The sequence below is a fragment of the Lissotriton helveticus genome, chromosome 4_1 (genome assembly GCF_964261635.1).
Source record: "Lissotriton helveticus chromosome 4_1, aLisHel1.1, whole genome shotgun sequence".
NCBI lineage: Eukaryota > Metazoa > Chordata > Amphibia > Caudata > Salamandridae > Lissotriton > Lissotriton helveticus.
Window position 1 is genome coordinate 37,539,879 of NC_136063.1, and position 16,292 is coordinate 37,556,170.

General features: G+C 50.3%; 1 protein-coding gene across 1 annotated transcript in view; it reads left to right on the forward strand.

Annotated features, from left to right (window-relative positions):
- The window catches only part of LOC144827835 (chromaffin granule amine transporter-like), a 548,688-nt gene that overhangs the window by 184,009 nt on the left and 348,387 nt on the right, over nt 1–16,292 (forward strand). Inside the window, exon 8 of the mRNA XM_078686001.1 lies at nt 2,770–2,830. Within this exon, the coding sequence (XP_078542127.1) occupies nt 2,770–2,830 (61 nt within the window). The remainder of the gene's footprint in view (nt 1–2,769; nt 2,831–16,292) is intronic.

The window sequence follows — 16,292 nt, forward strand, 5'->3', positions numbered from 1 at the left end:
TGCCAAGCCTCATCTTCTTGTTCTCTCTCCATGTTCATGATCAACACTTTCTCTATGCCTCCGGGATTTAACAGGATGCCCAGGGCGCCTTGATCTTTCCAGCTGAGTACCGATGGTCCTTTTTCAGCTACGTATAGTTTGCAGTTGGCTTGTCTTCCCTTGAATTCGAATAGTAATGGGCAATACCCTAGCATGGGTATTCTCTGCCCAGTGTAGGTGACAGGCCTCACGTCCATGGGGTGCAGTTCTTCCTTTATTTTAGTCTTGAACTTCTCTTCCCATACTTGTTTTTGGACGATCGTGATGGGGGCTCCTGAGTCTGCTATCATTTCAATCGGTACTCCTCCCATGTGCATGTCGAGTCTTGGCTTGTCCGACTCTTTGCCTCCCATTTCTAGGACTTGGACATCGATGTAGAGGAGTTCTTCCAGGTCTTCTTCCTCCTCTTGCGTTTCTTCATGTTCCTGGTTTCCTTGGTCTATGTACTTGACGGTGGGTCTTTTGGATTTCCGGCGACACACTTTCTCATAATGCCCAAATATGCCGCAGAACGCACACTTCGCCCTGAACGCTGGGCACACCTTGTCGTTGCCCAGGTGAGATGCGCTTCCGCATCTGTAGCAGCTTGGTCTTCCTCCCCTGCCTGTCTTCGGGTTTTCTCCTCCCGTTTGTTGGTTTCTCCTGGAGTCTGGATCCCTTGGTGGTTCCCGTTGCCTGGGTTTGTCTCCCTTGTTGTGCACCATGACTCTGCAGACTGTTTGTGTGCCTCTACCGTCCTTCCTGGCTGCCTGTGCACATCGTTTGGACATCTCTGCCTTCTTCACCAAGGCCCATACCTCCTTCAGGGGAGCGTCTCCATTCACCCACAGTTTTTCCTGAACGTGCATGCTCGTCGTGTGCATTATGATTTGATCTCATACTAATTCGTTGTGTAGGGCACCAAATTTACACGTGAGGGCTAAATTCTGCAGAGCCGCTAAGTATTCATCCACCGTCTCACCACTCCCTTGTTTTCTTTGGAAGAAGTTGTGTCTGTCGATGGCCACCTACACCACAGGTCTGTAGTGCGCGTCCAGGTCCTCTATGGCATGCCTGAACACGTCTGTGTCGGTCGCGTCCCTAGTGCCCTTGACAATGGTGTCGTATACTCTCAATCCTTCCGGGCCCAGATTGTGCAATAGTATCTTCCGTCTCCTTAGGCTCGTGCAGGCGGCCTCACTTTCGTCCTCCAAGGCCTCCAAGCAATTAAGGAAGTATCTCTTCCAGTCTTCCCATGGCATCGTGGGTTCCCCCCTCTTCGGAAGGAAAGGCACCATGTGGGTGAGGGAAGTGGATGGTGTCGCCATCCTGCCGTCGCCCCTCGGGACTGCCTGGGCGGGAACAGCGTGGTTGGGCGGGCTGCCTGGAGCCTGTCTGGTTTCGCTGTCTTCTTCGTCTTTCTCCCTGCTGCCCGCGCCACGTGTGGCTCCTTCTGAGGTTTGGTTTGTGCGTGGTCTACCTCTGTCTGCTCTGCTGGGCGCCTCACCCCTCTCCTGCTGATCCGCCAGCGTGCCTTGGTGTGGGGTGGCTACTCGCTGGGTGTCGCTACCTCCCTTGGCTGCATTCGTTGGTGGGCCGACCACGTTGTCCCTGTGCTGCGCATTGTGGGCCCTTTTTCCCACTCTTGTCCCCACCAGCCGCCACTTGGATGGGCGGAGTCTTCGTTCTCAAAGACGATTTGGGGTGTATGTATCCTGCGTGGTGGGGTGGCTTTAATGCTGACTTCTAGTCGGCTGACGCACTGTCCGACGTCCTTTGCCGTGCTCCGGGACGACGCCTGAGGCTCTGTGCTGGGGTGCTCTGTGGGTTCGGGAACCTCTAGTATAATTTGTATGGTGATATTTTGTTTTCTTTTGTTTTGTTTTTTTCGTTGTGGGACCAGCGTTGTTACTTCTGGTTTTAATCCCGTCTCGTCGCCATTGTAAAATGTTCCGTTTTACCCCAAATGAAGCTCGGAGTCGGGCTGTGAGTTTAAGTTATTTATTTCCCGGAGCGCCGGGATTTGCGTGCACTCACTGAGCCGGCCGGCGCCACACAAAATGGCCACCATCCGGTTCCGGTATGTGAGCTTCCGGATCCGGCACTCCTGATCAACAACTAGAACGTTACCACAATATAGTCTTACGACTGAACAGGGTCCTTATGATGTTGAGTACTACTTACAATCCTATTTTACTGCTTTATCATGAGATTGTAAAAACTTCAAAAGTTTACAATTTAGCTGAGGGTCTGTGGAATCCAGACTTCTCGTGATGGCTGTTCGACACGTACGAATCCCTCATACATTAAATAAGTGCTTTAAAAGTAAGACTCTGCATTTTACGATAAGTCAGTCTGGTACTGTGTGCCATGGAGAGATCAGGTTGGTACAGCAAGAATCAATGGGGTGGAAACTGATAGAGCAGGTTGTTTTGAATCATACTACCGCTCTTAAGAGACCAGGGTGCCTCATGAAAATTCATCATATTTGTCATATATGTTCTAGAGATAGCAAGCTGCTAATGCAGCAGCATTGGGCAGTAAATCCATGTTTGCAGTGCATCTAGGGAAGGTTTATTTTGGTCATAACCTTTGAGAAAAGGGCCAGCCGGTACTGTGATATCAATGTCAGACTGGTACTGCATGTGGTTGGATGCTTTTGGAAATGCGGTGGAACAATTGCTGGGTAATAAGGTAAATTTGGCATTGGAGAGCTTTGTTGTAATAATAGCATATCATGTTTCTTTCAAGAGTGCCAAAGGTGCAGCGCTTTTTACCCTGCTTCGAGATCCATACATTCTGGCTGCCGCAGGTAAGATTACACCATTTTTGATGTCTAGGTATTTTCTAATCCTGTCACCATTAGGCCTGGGCAGTAATTTCTGTTCGCGTTATTTGCGGAATTTGGGTAATTTCGCATTACGCGGAGAACGCAAAATTGTCCAAAATTCTGCGTTCCGCGACTTTGCGAAATCTTTTGCTTGTTTGCAAGATATTTCCCCCATAGCACGCAAACAGTGATTGCGAACAGTAAAAAAGCATCGCGAACAAGCAATTCCGTGTGTTCTCAGAATTTCTGCGTGTTCGCGGAGATTTTGTACCCTTTCGCGGAGATTTGCATAGCGCGATTAAGCAAATTCCGCTCACCCCTAGTCACCATGCTCTTCTTTCTATTCTACCTGTCCACGTCTGCTCTGCCAGCCCCCTTAATCTCTATAAAGTGCCCTTGAATGACATAGAAAAAAAACTTTATTTCAAGTCATATTCAATATTTATCTTCAAATACATGGGATGCAAAAGCGCAAAGGGGGGTCTGAACGTTTGCAAAAAAAGTAGCCAATCTTGCATTAATTTATCGATTTTAGATTGAGCTTTCAGCGCAAAATTGAATTGAGTTGTACAAATTGTATTTGTTTTTTTTTTAACTTCACGATATGACTAAAAACAGACGAAAACATTGTTTACAATGTATCATACCTAATAGAGTTAAGAATAATGCCACTTAAAAAGCATTATTATTGTGTTCTAAAATCACGGGTGTCACAAAGAGATCAAAGCAGTCTTCATGGGCCTTTTCTGTGCTTGAGGTTTTCTCACCGTAGCTTTTCTGAATCATCAAACTCATCAGGGATTTTCATATTGTCTCTGTTTTGGACAAAAATTTCATGGGGTATACAATGATTTCTCCTATCCGTCCTTCAAAATGCAAAGAAGTGGTTTTCAGATATTGCCATAATGCCTTTGGTTTTAGCAACGTATATCTGAAAGAAACAGGTTAGTATTAGATTCCTTACCTTAGAATATCCCCAGACGTCAGACTGGATCCGGAAATTTTTGCGTAGCAGTACCCTTGCGCGTCGGTAGGCGTCGTCTGCTGCTCCGCTGCTCCGCGTCCAGCGTCGGCGTCGTGGGCGCCGTGATGACGTCGTCGGAGTACTTAGACGGCGCCTCTGGGCGCTGACGTAAGTTCTTCTTTTTTCCACGCCAGCAGCGCAGATCCGGAAAAAGTGGTACCTTAGTCATTTTTTGACTGAACTTTTTACTCCGATCGGTGCCGGTATGGATGCCAGATTTTAAACGCTGTGAGGATTGCGAACCTCACCGCCGGTGCCTCCACTGTCTCGGCGTCGACCACGACGACAAGGCCTGCTCTGACTGCCGGGCCCTGACTTCGAAAGCTAGGCTGGAGCGGTCCCACAAGCGGCTCGAGCTCCGGCAGTCGGCCCGTGCCGCGAGATGTCCCGGTCCGGACGGAGGTCGAGGGACCGGTCGCGAGGTCGGAGCCATCATATCTCCGGGAGTCGCCATCACTTCTCAGGTTCGAAGTCGTCAGGTAAGCACAAGAAGTCGAAGAGGCGTCATTGCTCTTCTGACTCCCCCCGACGCTCACGGGCATAGCGACCTGCCCCATACCCTCCGGTCCCTGGGCAGCAAGCGACGTCGGAGGAGAACGAGTGCTTCCTCATGGCCATGAAGTCCCTCGCTCCTCTGGCGGGCTCCGCCGCGCCTTCGGGCCCAGCGGACCCATCTGGGGGCCCTAGCGGGTCGGGTGCTTCGGCCCCGATGCCGGCGGGTGCTTCGGCGGATGCCGCTGGCGCCTTCGGGCCCGGCACCGCAGGGCCCCGCTGGATCCGCTTCTAGATCCAGGTCATCGCCGGTTGACCTGACGACCTCACCGGCGCTGGTCCCTCAGGTGTCACCTCCGGCGCCGTCTTCGGGCGCGCCGTCTCCGACGCCCCCCTCGATCCGGTTCCGGCACCGCTGGGCGCTGCTCTCGACGTCGATTGGAGATTTTTACTTCAATGAACCGGCCCAGTCATTGGACAACCCTTATTATCAGAAGATGGGTGATGAGGAGTGTTGGGAGGGGTCTGAGGACCCTCTGACACGGGAGTGTCAGTCCCAGGAGGAATGGACAGGTGGACTTGGGGATGCCAGTGGCCTGTATACCTCGCCAGACACTGGTTTTGTCTCACCTCCTACCGTGGAGGGGGCAACCTTCAGTATGGTGTTGACGCGGGCGGCCAAGGCATTGGGCCTTGAGCTCCCTGTTGCGGCCGTGAGGACTAACCTCCTCACTGAGGTCCTCAAACTGCAGTCAAGCTTGGCTGAGCCTCTGCTGTTGTTTAATGAGGCCTTGAATGATGTTCTTTTGGGCACTTGGTCCAGGCCTGCTACAGGACCGCCTGTAGATAGGAACGTGGCCAGATGCCACCGCCCGGCCACGGGCGACCCTTGTTTCCTGTCCACCCACCCCCGAGAGCCTGGTCATCCAGGCTTCAAATTCCCAGACCGCATTCCCGACAGCTCCGCCTGACCGGGAATCCAAGAGGTATGAGCAATACGGCAAGAAGGTGTTCTCCTCCCTGAGTCTGGGACTGCGGCCTTCCAATACCGCATGCCTCTTGGGCCGCTACACCCACTCCCTATGGGACATGGTCGCGGACGTGCTGCCAGAATGCCCGATGGAGGTACGGGCTAAACTCGGCCAGGCCCTTGTGGAAGGCCGGGATGCGGCACGGTATTCCATCCGGTGTGGGCTGGATACCACCGACTCACTGGTCAGGGTGATGGCAACGACGGTTGTGATTTGTCGCCACGCCTGGTTGAGGTCCGCCAACTTCTCGGCCGATGTCCAGAATACCCTCATGGACATGCCGTTTGATGGCCGTCGCCTTTTTGGCGACAAGGCAGACCATGCGCTTGAGCGCTTTAAGGACTCCAGGGCTACGGCCAGGTCCTTGGGCTTCTTGGCCCCGCGGCAGCAAACGGGTTTCTTTCGCTCCTTTCGTGGCCAAGGAAGGGGCGTCCTCACACGTGCTGCCAGCCATGGACCGCAGACTAACATCCAACGCGGTGGCAGCCGTGGAAACCGCCGTGGCGGCGGTCGTGGACAACGGCGAGGCCAGTCCACACTTTCCCCCGCAGCATCCACCTCAAAACTCTCCTAGTCTGTGCTTTTAGGCCCATGTGACGCCAGTGGTGGGCAGGGTTCGCCATCACCTGGCGCACTGTCACATCGGGCAGGTGGGTGCTGCAAATCGTCCAAAGGGGCTACTCCCTTCCCTTCGAGACGACCCCTCCAGCCATGCCACCGCAATACCACCGCGTATCGGGGGATCATTTGTGACTTCTGCAGGAGGAAGTTACGGCCCTCTTGGCCAAGGGGGCCATCGAGCGCGTTCCTGGGCCAGAAGTAGGGTGTGGTTGCTACTCCCACTACTTTCTGGTACCCAAGAAAGGCAAAGGGGGCCGAGCCCTATCTTGGATCTACGGAACGTCAATGGCTTCCTCCGGAAGGAGAAGTTCAAACTGCTGACACTGGCTCAGGTTTTAGCTGCCTTGGACCCAGAAGACTGGTTGGTAGCGTTGGACTTGCAGGATGCATATTTCCACATCCCCGTCCTGCCGGCCCACCGGCGCTACCTGCGGTTCACGGTAGGCCACGAGCACTTTCAGTTTACCGTGCTCCCCTTCGGCCTTACCAGCGCCCCACGGGTGTTCACGAAGGTGATGGCGGTTGTCGCAGCTCATCTGCGCAGGTTAGGGGTTTCAGTCTTTCAGTCTTCCCCTACCTCGACGACTGGTTGTTGAAGGCCGGCTCGCCCCAGACAGTTGTCAGCCACCTCCTGACGATGGCAGACCTCCTGCACCAAATGGGGTTTTCCATCAATGTGCCGAAGTCACACCTGTGCCCCTCTCAGATGCTCCTCTTCATCGGAGCGGTTCTCGACTCGCTGCAGTTTCGGGTTTATCCTCCTGAACAGCGGGTTCGGGATATTTAGGCTCTGATTCCACTCTTTCAGCCTTTATCCCGGGTCTCGGTCAGGTTGACGCTGCGGCTACTGGGGCTGATGGCATCTTGCATCCTTCTGGTGCATCACGCACGGTGGCGATGCGGGCTCTGCAATGGGACCTGAAGTTTCAGTGGGCCCAGCATCAGGGCAACTTGTCCGACCATGTCCTGATCTCGGAGGGCACTGCGAGACAGTTACAGTGGTGACTCATGGACCGCGATTGGGTCAGCGGCAGGTCCCTCTCCCTTCCCCAACCGGAGCACGTGGTGGTGACGGACGCGTCCCTCCAGGGCTAGGGAGACAACATGGGAGAGGCGGAGATCAGAGGCCTCTGGTCTCCGGCGAAGTCCCGGCTCCATATCAACCTTTTGGAGCTGCGGGCGATTCGTCTAGCACTGAAGGCATTCCTCCCCTCTGTCCGGGGGAGTGTAGTGCAGGTGTTCACGGACAACACCACCGCCATGTGGTACTGCAACAAACAGGACGGGGTGGGGTCGTGGACCCTCTGACAAGAGGCTCTGCGCCTTTGGCAGTGGCTGGGACATCAGGGCTGTTTGTGTGCAATTTAGTGTTGTTGTACAATATTTTTGTTTTTTTGATAGGAAGAAGATACCAAGTTCAAGTTCAAAGTGCTTTATTCGAGTTTTACTCATAAAAGCATGACATACAAACATATAGTAAAACACGATTAAATTTACAGAGTCAATTTAGACAAAGCACATACACAATATAAACATTTTAAAAAGCGTAATACCTACAAAAATTGAACAATTAATAAAACTCTGACACATCATATATACAGGTGCAAAGATCATTACCATCAAAAAAGCCAGAGGAATAACAATCGTAATGACAATGTGAGAATCCTCTAAAATCCATAACGTTAAAAGTTCTAACCGATGATACGTTAATAATCATTAGCAAAAAATAGACAAAGATCTAGCAGTCTCTGATCAGCTAAAAAATTACAGAGAGTAAACAGTAGTTTAGCAATCTCTGGACTATTATTAAACAATTACAGAGAATAGACATATGTCTAGCAGTCCCTAGGCAATTTGGTAGAGGGTGATTAATTTACCAACAGTCTCTGCCTGAAGACCCATGCCCACCCCAAATATTTTGCAATGGCAATATTGATCCAATCTTCAGTAGTGGATTTTACGATACGCAACGCCACCATACTACTTTTTGTGCCTAAGTTCCTACACATAGGAGCCAACCAGACACGCCTTGGAACAGAGTATACTGGGCAACAAAACAAAAAGTGACCTAAAGTTTCATTTCCTACCCCACAGACTGGGCAAGTGGTTATGCCCCCTGATTTCCATTTAGATGTTAATTTACGAAGAGGGAGCGAGCCTGCCCTCAGTTGGAATAACAATTTTCTGTCCATGGGGATCGTGATGTAATCCCAATACTTTTCATAATTGGGATACATCTTGATTTCTAGGAAACTGGTAGTCAAGGTCCCATTATTAGTACTAAGCATGCTCCTATTCGCAACATGTTCCCAAAAAATGTTTTTTAAAGCGATCTTAGTGGGGAATAAAGCCCCAGCAGGATCGGTCCATAGAGCATTTAGTCCTAAGTTGAACAGTGCAATTTTCAATGTTTTAAACCATCTGATTTTGTGGTAATGGTCAGATTTAATAACATCAATGAACCCATCCGCGTAGTGAGAGAGCTCTGGCGTAGTCCATAGTCTACGCCAGAATAGGATCGGACGTAATTTAGCCTTTTCCGAAATTTCTCTCCTTCCTAACTCATAACGCAGGGGCAATAGCGGACTGCTCTGTGGGGTACCTGTTAACAGCCTAAGAAATTTATTTTCTGATATTTGGAGCTCTTGGAGATTTTCATTCCCCCAAAGCTCCGCACCATACAAGGCAGACCCAATTGCTTTTGCCTCGTATATTATCAAGGGAGGTTTAATGGGTTTTGTCAGTGATTTCCTATGCTCCTTGATAATAGTGCCAGCTAGCTGCTTGTGCCTCAGTATAGCAATATTTAGATGTTGTTGCCACTTATTATCATTGGAGATAAGAATCCCCAAATAAGTGAAAGATTTTACAAGTTCCAGAATGCGACCACTCATGGAAATATTTGATTTAAAATTTCTGTGTGGATTAAAAGCCATGAGTTTTGTCTTGGACGCATTCACTTCCAGACCGTGATCAACACAAAACTCATCAAATATTGCCAATGCCTTTTGCAGACCACTTGGTGTTTTTGATAAAATTAAAGTATCATCGGCGAACATTAAAATTGGGACTTTCTCACCTGCCAAGGAAGGGGCATCCACGGCCCGAGCTTGCATGCGGGCAACTACACCATTGATAAAAAGGGTAAACAGTGTAGGGGCCATTGAACAACCCTGACGAACCCCGCGCTCTACGGGAAATTCGGCAGTGTCATTCCCATACCCTCCCCAGCGTATCTTGGCATAGGTGCCCTCATGCAAACGCATAATTAAAGTCAACAGGTCCCCAGGGACACCTAGTGTCTCTAGCACTTCGCACAGTTTAGCCCTAGGTACCAGGTCGAAGGCAGCCCGCAGGTCAACAAATGCTGCATACAGGCTATCTCCGCCTAGCACCACGGTCTTCCACTGTATCAGTTGGAAACGGAAGACTTGATCCACAGTGCTGGTTGCCCTGCGAAATCCAGCCTGGAAGGGGGATAAGATGTTGTTATCATCAATCCAATCTAGCAACCTATTGACAATTACTCGCCCCACTACCTTCTGGATAGTATCAATTAAACTGATGGGGCGATAGTTACCAGGCTGAGCTCGATCTCCCTTCTTATATATAGGGATAATTACAGCACCCCGCCAGGTTACTGGGATGTCTGCACCTCTGCTGATAAAATTTATTAACAGATAAATGTATTTGCACCATTTTTCAGTGTCATTTAAAAAAACATCTGCCGGAACCCCGTCAATTCCAGGAGCCCGCCCACTTCGAACAGTATTAAGAGCAGTGACTATTTCACTCTGAGTGAAGATGTCCTCCTCTGCTGGTAATGAAGGCATACATCTTCTATCTACCGCCTGGTCTCTGGAAGCATACTGATCACGAAAGAACTTGACCCAAGCGTCCTGTGGGACATTATTAGAACTAGCCTCTTCTAACCTGTCATGTCCCCACTTGACTAAATGCCAAAATAACCTAGAGTCCTTCCGGTCACTTGCACTTTTTAAGTTATTCCAATGTTCCTCGTCCCAATCTTTTTTCGCTTTTGCTATGCACTGTTTGTATTGCTTCCTGGCTAATCTAATAACCTCTAGGTTTTTGTTTTTGATTGCATCACCCAAAAATGTTCTTGCCACCCTACATTCATGATTGTACCATCTTGCTGCTCTATAGGTGCAGATCCGCCTTTTATTTACCGGTTTCAGAAAATGGCATTTGATTTCATTAAAAAGAGCTTCATGGACCTTGATAACATTGTTTTTACTAAGGGGGAGCGCAACCTCACCCTCAAGGGCCATGATAGCCTTATCAGTTGCCATACTTATTTTTTCTAGAACCAGCTGATCTGTTTTAACAGTAGTCCACCTTAGCCTGCGTAAATCATTAGTTGGCACAATCAATGGGGGTAAAGGATCAGCAAAAATACTAGGTGCAATAACATCAAACAGACACAGTTTATGGCGAACGCATAGGGGGTTATGGTCACTCTCTGGCCTTTCCTTGACCTCCATATCAATAATAGATGACCATAAGGACATACTACATATGACATAGTCAATGCGGCTCTCGGATCTGCCATTATTAAAAGTCATGGCTGGCACTCTGTCTGACTTAGTACGACCATTCAAAGCCCTTAACCCGTGTTCAAGGCACATAGCATTTAAACCTAGAACATCCTCAGTCCAACGAGTTATTGGGATTGAATCAAGTGCGGGGATATCCCAGATCTTATCTTCCTCCGCACCTAAAAAAGCCTCACCTGTATCAAGGGGTTCAAAGGTACGATTTAGGTCACCTGCCAGTATAATATTATTACCAGAGGAGTGAGTGTCTAGGAGACTATACAGAGACGATAGGACTACAGATTTACCTCCACTTCCTCCTCTAGCATATACATTATAAATGTCAATGGAAGTGGATGAGTCCCTCGTGAATCTAATAAGCTGTATATCTTTAAGGTTAAGCTCCAGATTTTTTACTACAATCCTCAGGGACTGGCGGACCCATATCGTGAGACCCCCCATCGGTCTCCCTTTGGGGCCTTTAGAAGCTGGTACGTAGAAGTTCAAGTACCCCAAAGCAAAGACAGGATCACAGGCCCATGTTTCTTGAAAAATACAAACATCGTACTTACTGACAAACCCAAGCCATTCTCCACAGTCCATTTTCGAACTAAGCCCAGCTATGTTCCAAGATAATACATTTTCAGAGGCTCGTACCATACTTATTACAGGACTGTGATCAGACCCATGCAACTCTGCATCAACTGTAACATTAACATTACTATTTGCAGGAAGTAGTCCCACAGCGACATCAGGGTTACATAGATTATTTAGCGCACCAGTAACTCGACTATGCCCCTCAATTATACAAGCATCTGGACAAATTTCTAGCAGGGGCAAATGACTAATTGTTTGTCAATCACAAGCATCTAAATTGGAAAGGGCAGAAAATCTGTTTTCCAGACCTAGTCCCCACTCAACGGAGCCAAAATTCTTACTGCCCCTTTTGGGTATAACATTCCATTTTGTTCTTAGAGTGCTTGGATTGGGGCCTCTGCCCTTTCGAGGATAGAAAAAGTCAAGAGTCAATGGTACAATAGAAGTAGATCGTCTCTGCGGCGGAAAAATATGAGGCAAGATGTTCGGTAGAACCTCTGGGTCAGAGAGATTGAGGACTACACAGTCTCCCTTGAACTTTTTTTCCTTATTACCGATCCACTCAACTCTTCTTGCGTTTACCAATTCCTCAGCTAGTTGCTGTTTGCCCCACGGTGATATGGACATGTTGTCAGATAGCCAAGATAAGGATTTATTAAGGAGTGATGATGTTGATTCAACTTCCCCAGAAACTAAAGGAGGCACATTAGCCAGTACAAGAACTAATGGTGAGGCTTCCACCACCAGCTCAAATGACCCTTGCGCAGTATTAGGTTCACCAAGAAGAGGGGCAGAGGGTACAGCACCAAGGGTATCATCCGTTAGATTTATCAATGGGGCCGTTGGGAGGTTTGGGACAACAGTAGAAGTCGGTCCGTTACTTTTAATCGATTGAATTTCGCTCGCCAAGGATTGAACACTAGAGGTAATGACTTCAGGGAGTTTTCCCACCTCTCCCAGGGTTTTTCCAAGTAAACCTTGCAGTTTAGATACCTCAGCGGATAGTTTATCAATTTTACTTATCAAAGGTTTAACTATCCCTTTGATTTTTGTGTCCATCAAACTGCAGAATTTCTGAAATTGAGCATTAGAGAAGGTCACATAAGTTTCATCAGACGAGTCGTCCGCCTCCTCATCAGAATTTTTCCTTGGTGGCGAAGCTATTTTATTTTTGGCTGACCTTAGTCCCCCCCGTTTTTGTATAACTTTCCTCTTGCCCCCTGTAACCCTCGGTGCAGGAATAGGAACAGGTTTTACAATGCTGGACTCACTGGTTGAAGGGGTCACAGTCACTACTTCATGTTCATTATTATCTGCAGTACTGGCTACTATACCACTGGGCTGGATAGTAACAGAGTCCTGAGCAGAAGCATGCGCCTCCCCAGAGAGACTACTATTTAGCAGATCGAAGGAATCCTCGGTCTCTTTATCTAATAGTGGAGATTGCGTGGATGAATCTAAGCCCAAAGAAGACCTTCTGTCGCTATTTATCCTAGTCACTTTTTGGACTAGGTAGTTCTCCATGGTGTTTGTAACAGGGGTTAACTTTCTACCAGGCATGTGTGCAATAATATACTGACGTAGTGCTGAGTCAAAGCTCAAATCAAAATGAGGGGTAATAAATGTACCTGTGAGTCAATAAATCCGGATTGCAGCAATCCTCAGCAGGCCTATCAGAAGGTGTGCAGAGTCCCTGGCCCAACCCGACCTTGGCCGACCTCGGACGGCCTCAGATGGCCCGCCCTTTGCCCGGGCTTCGTCCGGGCGTCCCGCGAAGCGGGTGTCAGCGGCGCTTTTGTGCGCCTCCTGGCGTCCTCGCGTCGTTAGAAAGCGCACCGCCGCGTAGGCTGCCGGGAGTTGAAGTCCCGGAGCGGCGGCGCGTGTGGACTGCTTGCAAATGACTCTCGGCGGTGGCGGTTTGACTCCGGGTGCCCTCGCGACCCCAAAGGAATGCTCCTGGCTGTGGCGGCGTTTGCAGCGTCAAGCAGGTAGGTTTAGAGTGTCTCCCCCGCTCTGCCGGTGTCAGCGGCGCTTTTGTGCGCCTCCTGGCGCCCTCGCGTCGTTAGAAAGCGCGCCGCCGCGTAGGCTGCTGGGAGTTGAAGTCCCGGAGCGGCGGTGCGTGTGGACTGCTTGCAAATGACTCTCGGCGGTGGCGGTTTGACTCCGGGTGCCCTCGCGACCCCAAAGGAATGCTCCTGGCTGTGGCGGCGTTTGCAGCGTCAAGCAGGTAGGTTTAGAGTGTCTCCCCCGCTCTGCCGGTGTCAGCGGCGCTTTTGTGCGCCTCCTGGCGCCCTCGCGTCGTTAGAAAGCGCGCCGCCGCGTAGGCTGCCGGGAGTTGAAGTCCCGGAGCGGCGGCGCGTGTGGACTGCTTGCAAATGACTCTCGGCGGTGGCGGTTTGACTCCGGGTGCCCTCGCGACCCCAAAGGAATGCTCCTGGCTGTGGCGGCGTTTGCAGCGTCAAGCAGGTAGGTTTAGAGTGTCTCCCCCGCTCTGCCGGTGTCAGCGGCGCTTTTGTGCGCCTCCTGGCGCCCTCGCGTCGTTAGAAAGCGCGCCGCCGCGTAGGCTGCCGGGAGTTGAAGTCCCGGAGCGGCGGCGCGTGTGGACTGCTTGCAAATGACTCTCGGCGGTGGCGGTTTGACTCCGGGTGCCCTCGCGACCCCAAAGGAATGCTCCTGGCTGTGGCGGCGTTTGCAGCGTCAAGCAGGTAGGTTTAGAGTGTTAGAGTTTAGGAAGAAGATACGCTTCTCTCCCACCAGTGGACGTTTAAGCGTTAAAGTTCCTGGTAGATATGTAACTTTCTCTTAGTACATTTATTGTCTTTTCTCACCTAACACATCACTTGTAACTATAGTTGCAGTAGCTATTCTATGTCTAAGGTCCTGAAGAAAGCCGGGGCAATGCCCCTAAGGCTGAAACATGTCGACCAACCTGCACAGCGCCAGAAGGTAGTCTTACTACTTGGCGTGTTTTTAACCCTTGACACACGGACTTCTGTCTAAACGATTTTTAGAGGCCGGGTAGTCAATTTTATTCACCATCATCACTTGAGCACTGCACATTATTAACACTACTCTATGTTGAACATCATGTCTAGATTATGGACATCCATTTCCACACCGGCACTACATGGCCGGATGTGGCATGGAATGACCAGCAATTCCCACATGACGTGAACTCCACCAGAAGGGTGGGCTGATGGGATTTGCTTTAGCTTTTGTTTTCAATAGATTTTGTTTTCATTAGCTTTCGTTTCCAATAACACTTGTTCACATTTACATCCCACTGCTTCACAGTCACTGGTATAAGTTACACACCATTTCTAGACCTGGTCTGTTCTGTTGTGTATTTACATCAGGGCGTGACCCTGGTGGTTCAACACCTGGTAGGTTCTCTGAACGCCAGAGCGGACGAACTCAGCCGCCGGTGCATGATGGATCACGAATGGCGTCTGAACTCGGACGTGGCGCAAGGTCTCTTTCTGCAGTGGGGAGAGCCTTGGTTAGATCTATTCGCCACAGAAGAGAACGCGCAATGTCATCAGTTCTGCGCGTTGGAATTTCCAAGACGGCACTCGCTCGGAGACGCCTTTCATCACGAGTGGAGTTGCGGTCTGTTGCACGCCTTTCCGCCTATACCACTTCTGCCCAGAAGTGCTGAAGAAGATCAAACGCGACCGGGCCCAAGTCATCCTTGTGGCTCCGGACTGGGCACGAAGGTACTGGTATCCCGAGCTACTCAGTATGTCAGTTGATCCCCCGGTACGTCTGCCTCTTCAGGAGAACCTTCTGTCGCAGCAGCAGGGGACGGTCCTCCACCCGAACCTGTCCAGTCTCCACCTCCATGCTTGGAGATTGAGCGGCGACAGTTGAGGCCATTTGACGAAGTCTGTAATGTTATTCTGACAGCCAGGCGTCCCTCCACAAAGTCTGTATACGCCTGCAGGTGGAACAAATTTGTGGCATGGTGCACAGCAAAGGCTGTGGATCCTCTCTCTGCCCCTCTTTCTGAGGTACTTCTCTTCCTTGTTTCTCTTGCCCAGCAGGGCTCTGCTCTGGGCACTATCAAGGGCTACCTTTCTGCCCTTGCAGCCTTTCTAAGGCTGCCTGATCAACCTTCTTTGTTCAAGTCCCCTATTGTAACTCGTTTTCTGAAGGGCATCACACACATGTTCCCTCCTGTTCCGTTTGTGATGCCTCAGTGGGACTTGAACCTTGTCCTAACCTTTCTGATGTGCTCTCCCTTTGAGCCACTTCAAAACTATCCTCTCCGCCTTCTTACTCTGAAGACTGCTTTCCTGGTTGCCATCACCTCTGCCAGGATAGTGAGTGAGCTCCAGGCTCTTTCATCCACACCCCCTTTCCTTTCTGTCCATCCGGACAAGGTTGTGTTGCGGACTAGACCCTCTTTCCTGCCCAAGGTTGTCACGGCCTTCCATATCGGGCAGTCTATCACCTTGCCCACCTTCTTTCCGCCACCGCATCCCTCAAAAGAGGAAGAGCGGCTCCACCGTCTGGACCCAAAACGTGCAATTTCGTTCTATCTAGATCGCACACGCCAGTTCCGGGTGGATGACCAACTCTTTTTTGGTTACGTGGGCGCTAAGAAAGGGCGGGCGGTGCACAAGAGGACCATCTCTTGGTGGGTCGTCTTGTGTATCAAAACTTGTTACTCAATGTCGAAGAAGGAGCCTCCTGTTAGGCTGAGGGCCCATTCCACTCGGGCCACGGCGGCAACTACTGCCCTTGGCCGGGGAGTCCCCTTACAGGACATCTGTCCGGCAGCTACGTGGGCCTCGCTGCGCACGTTCGCAAGACACTACTGCCTGGACAGCCAAGTCCGGAGGGATGGCTTCTTTGGCCGTTCCGTCCTCCAGGACTTTCTGGTGCGATTATTGGTTCGCAGACCCACCACCGGGGTTGGTATTGCTGGGGTATCTATTCTAAGGTAAGGAATCTAATACTACCCTGTTTCTTTCAGATGATCAAGTTACTTACCTTCGGTAACGATATATCTGTAAGAAACAGTAGTTAGTATTAGATTCCTTACCCCATCCATCCTCCCCGTTCTGCGAACCGATATCTAGGGTTAAGGTCATCCCCTTTCAGGGCCCTAGTTTCAATGG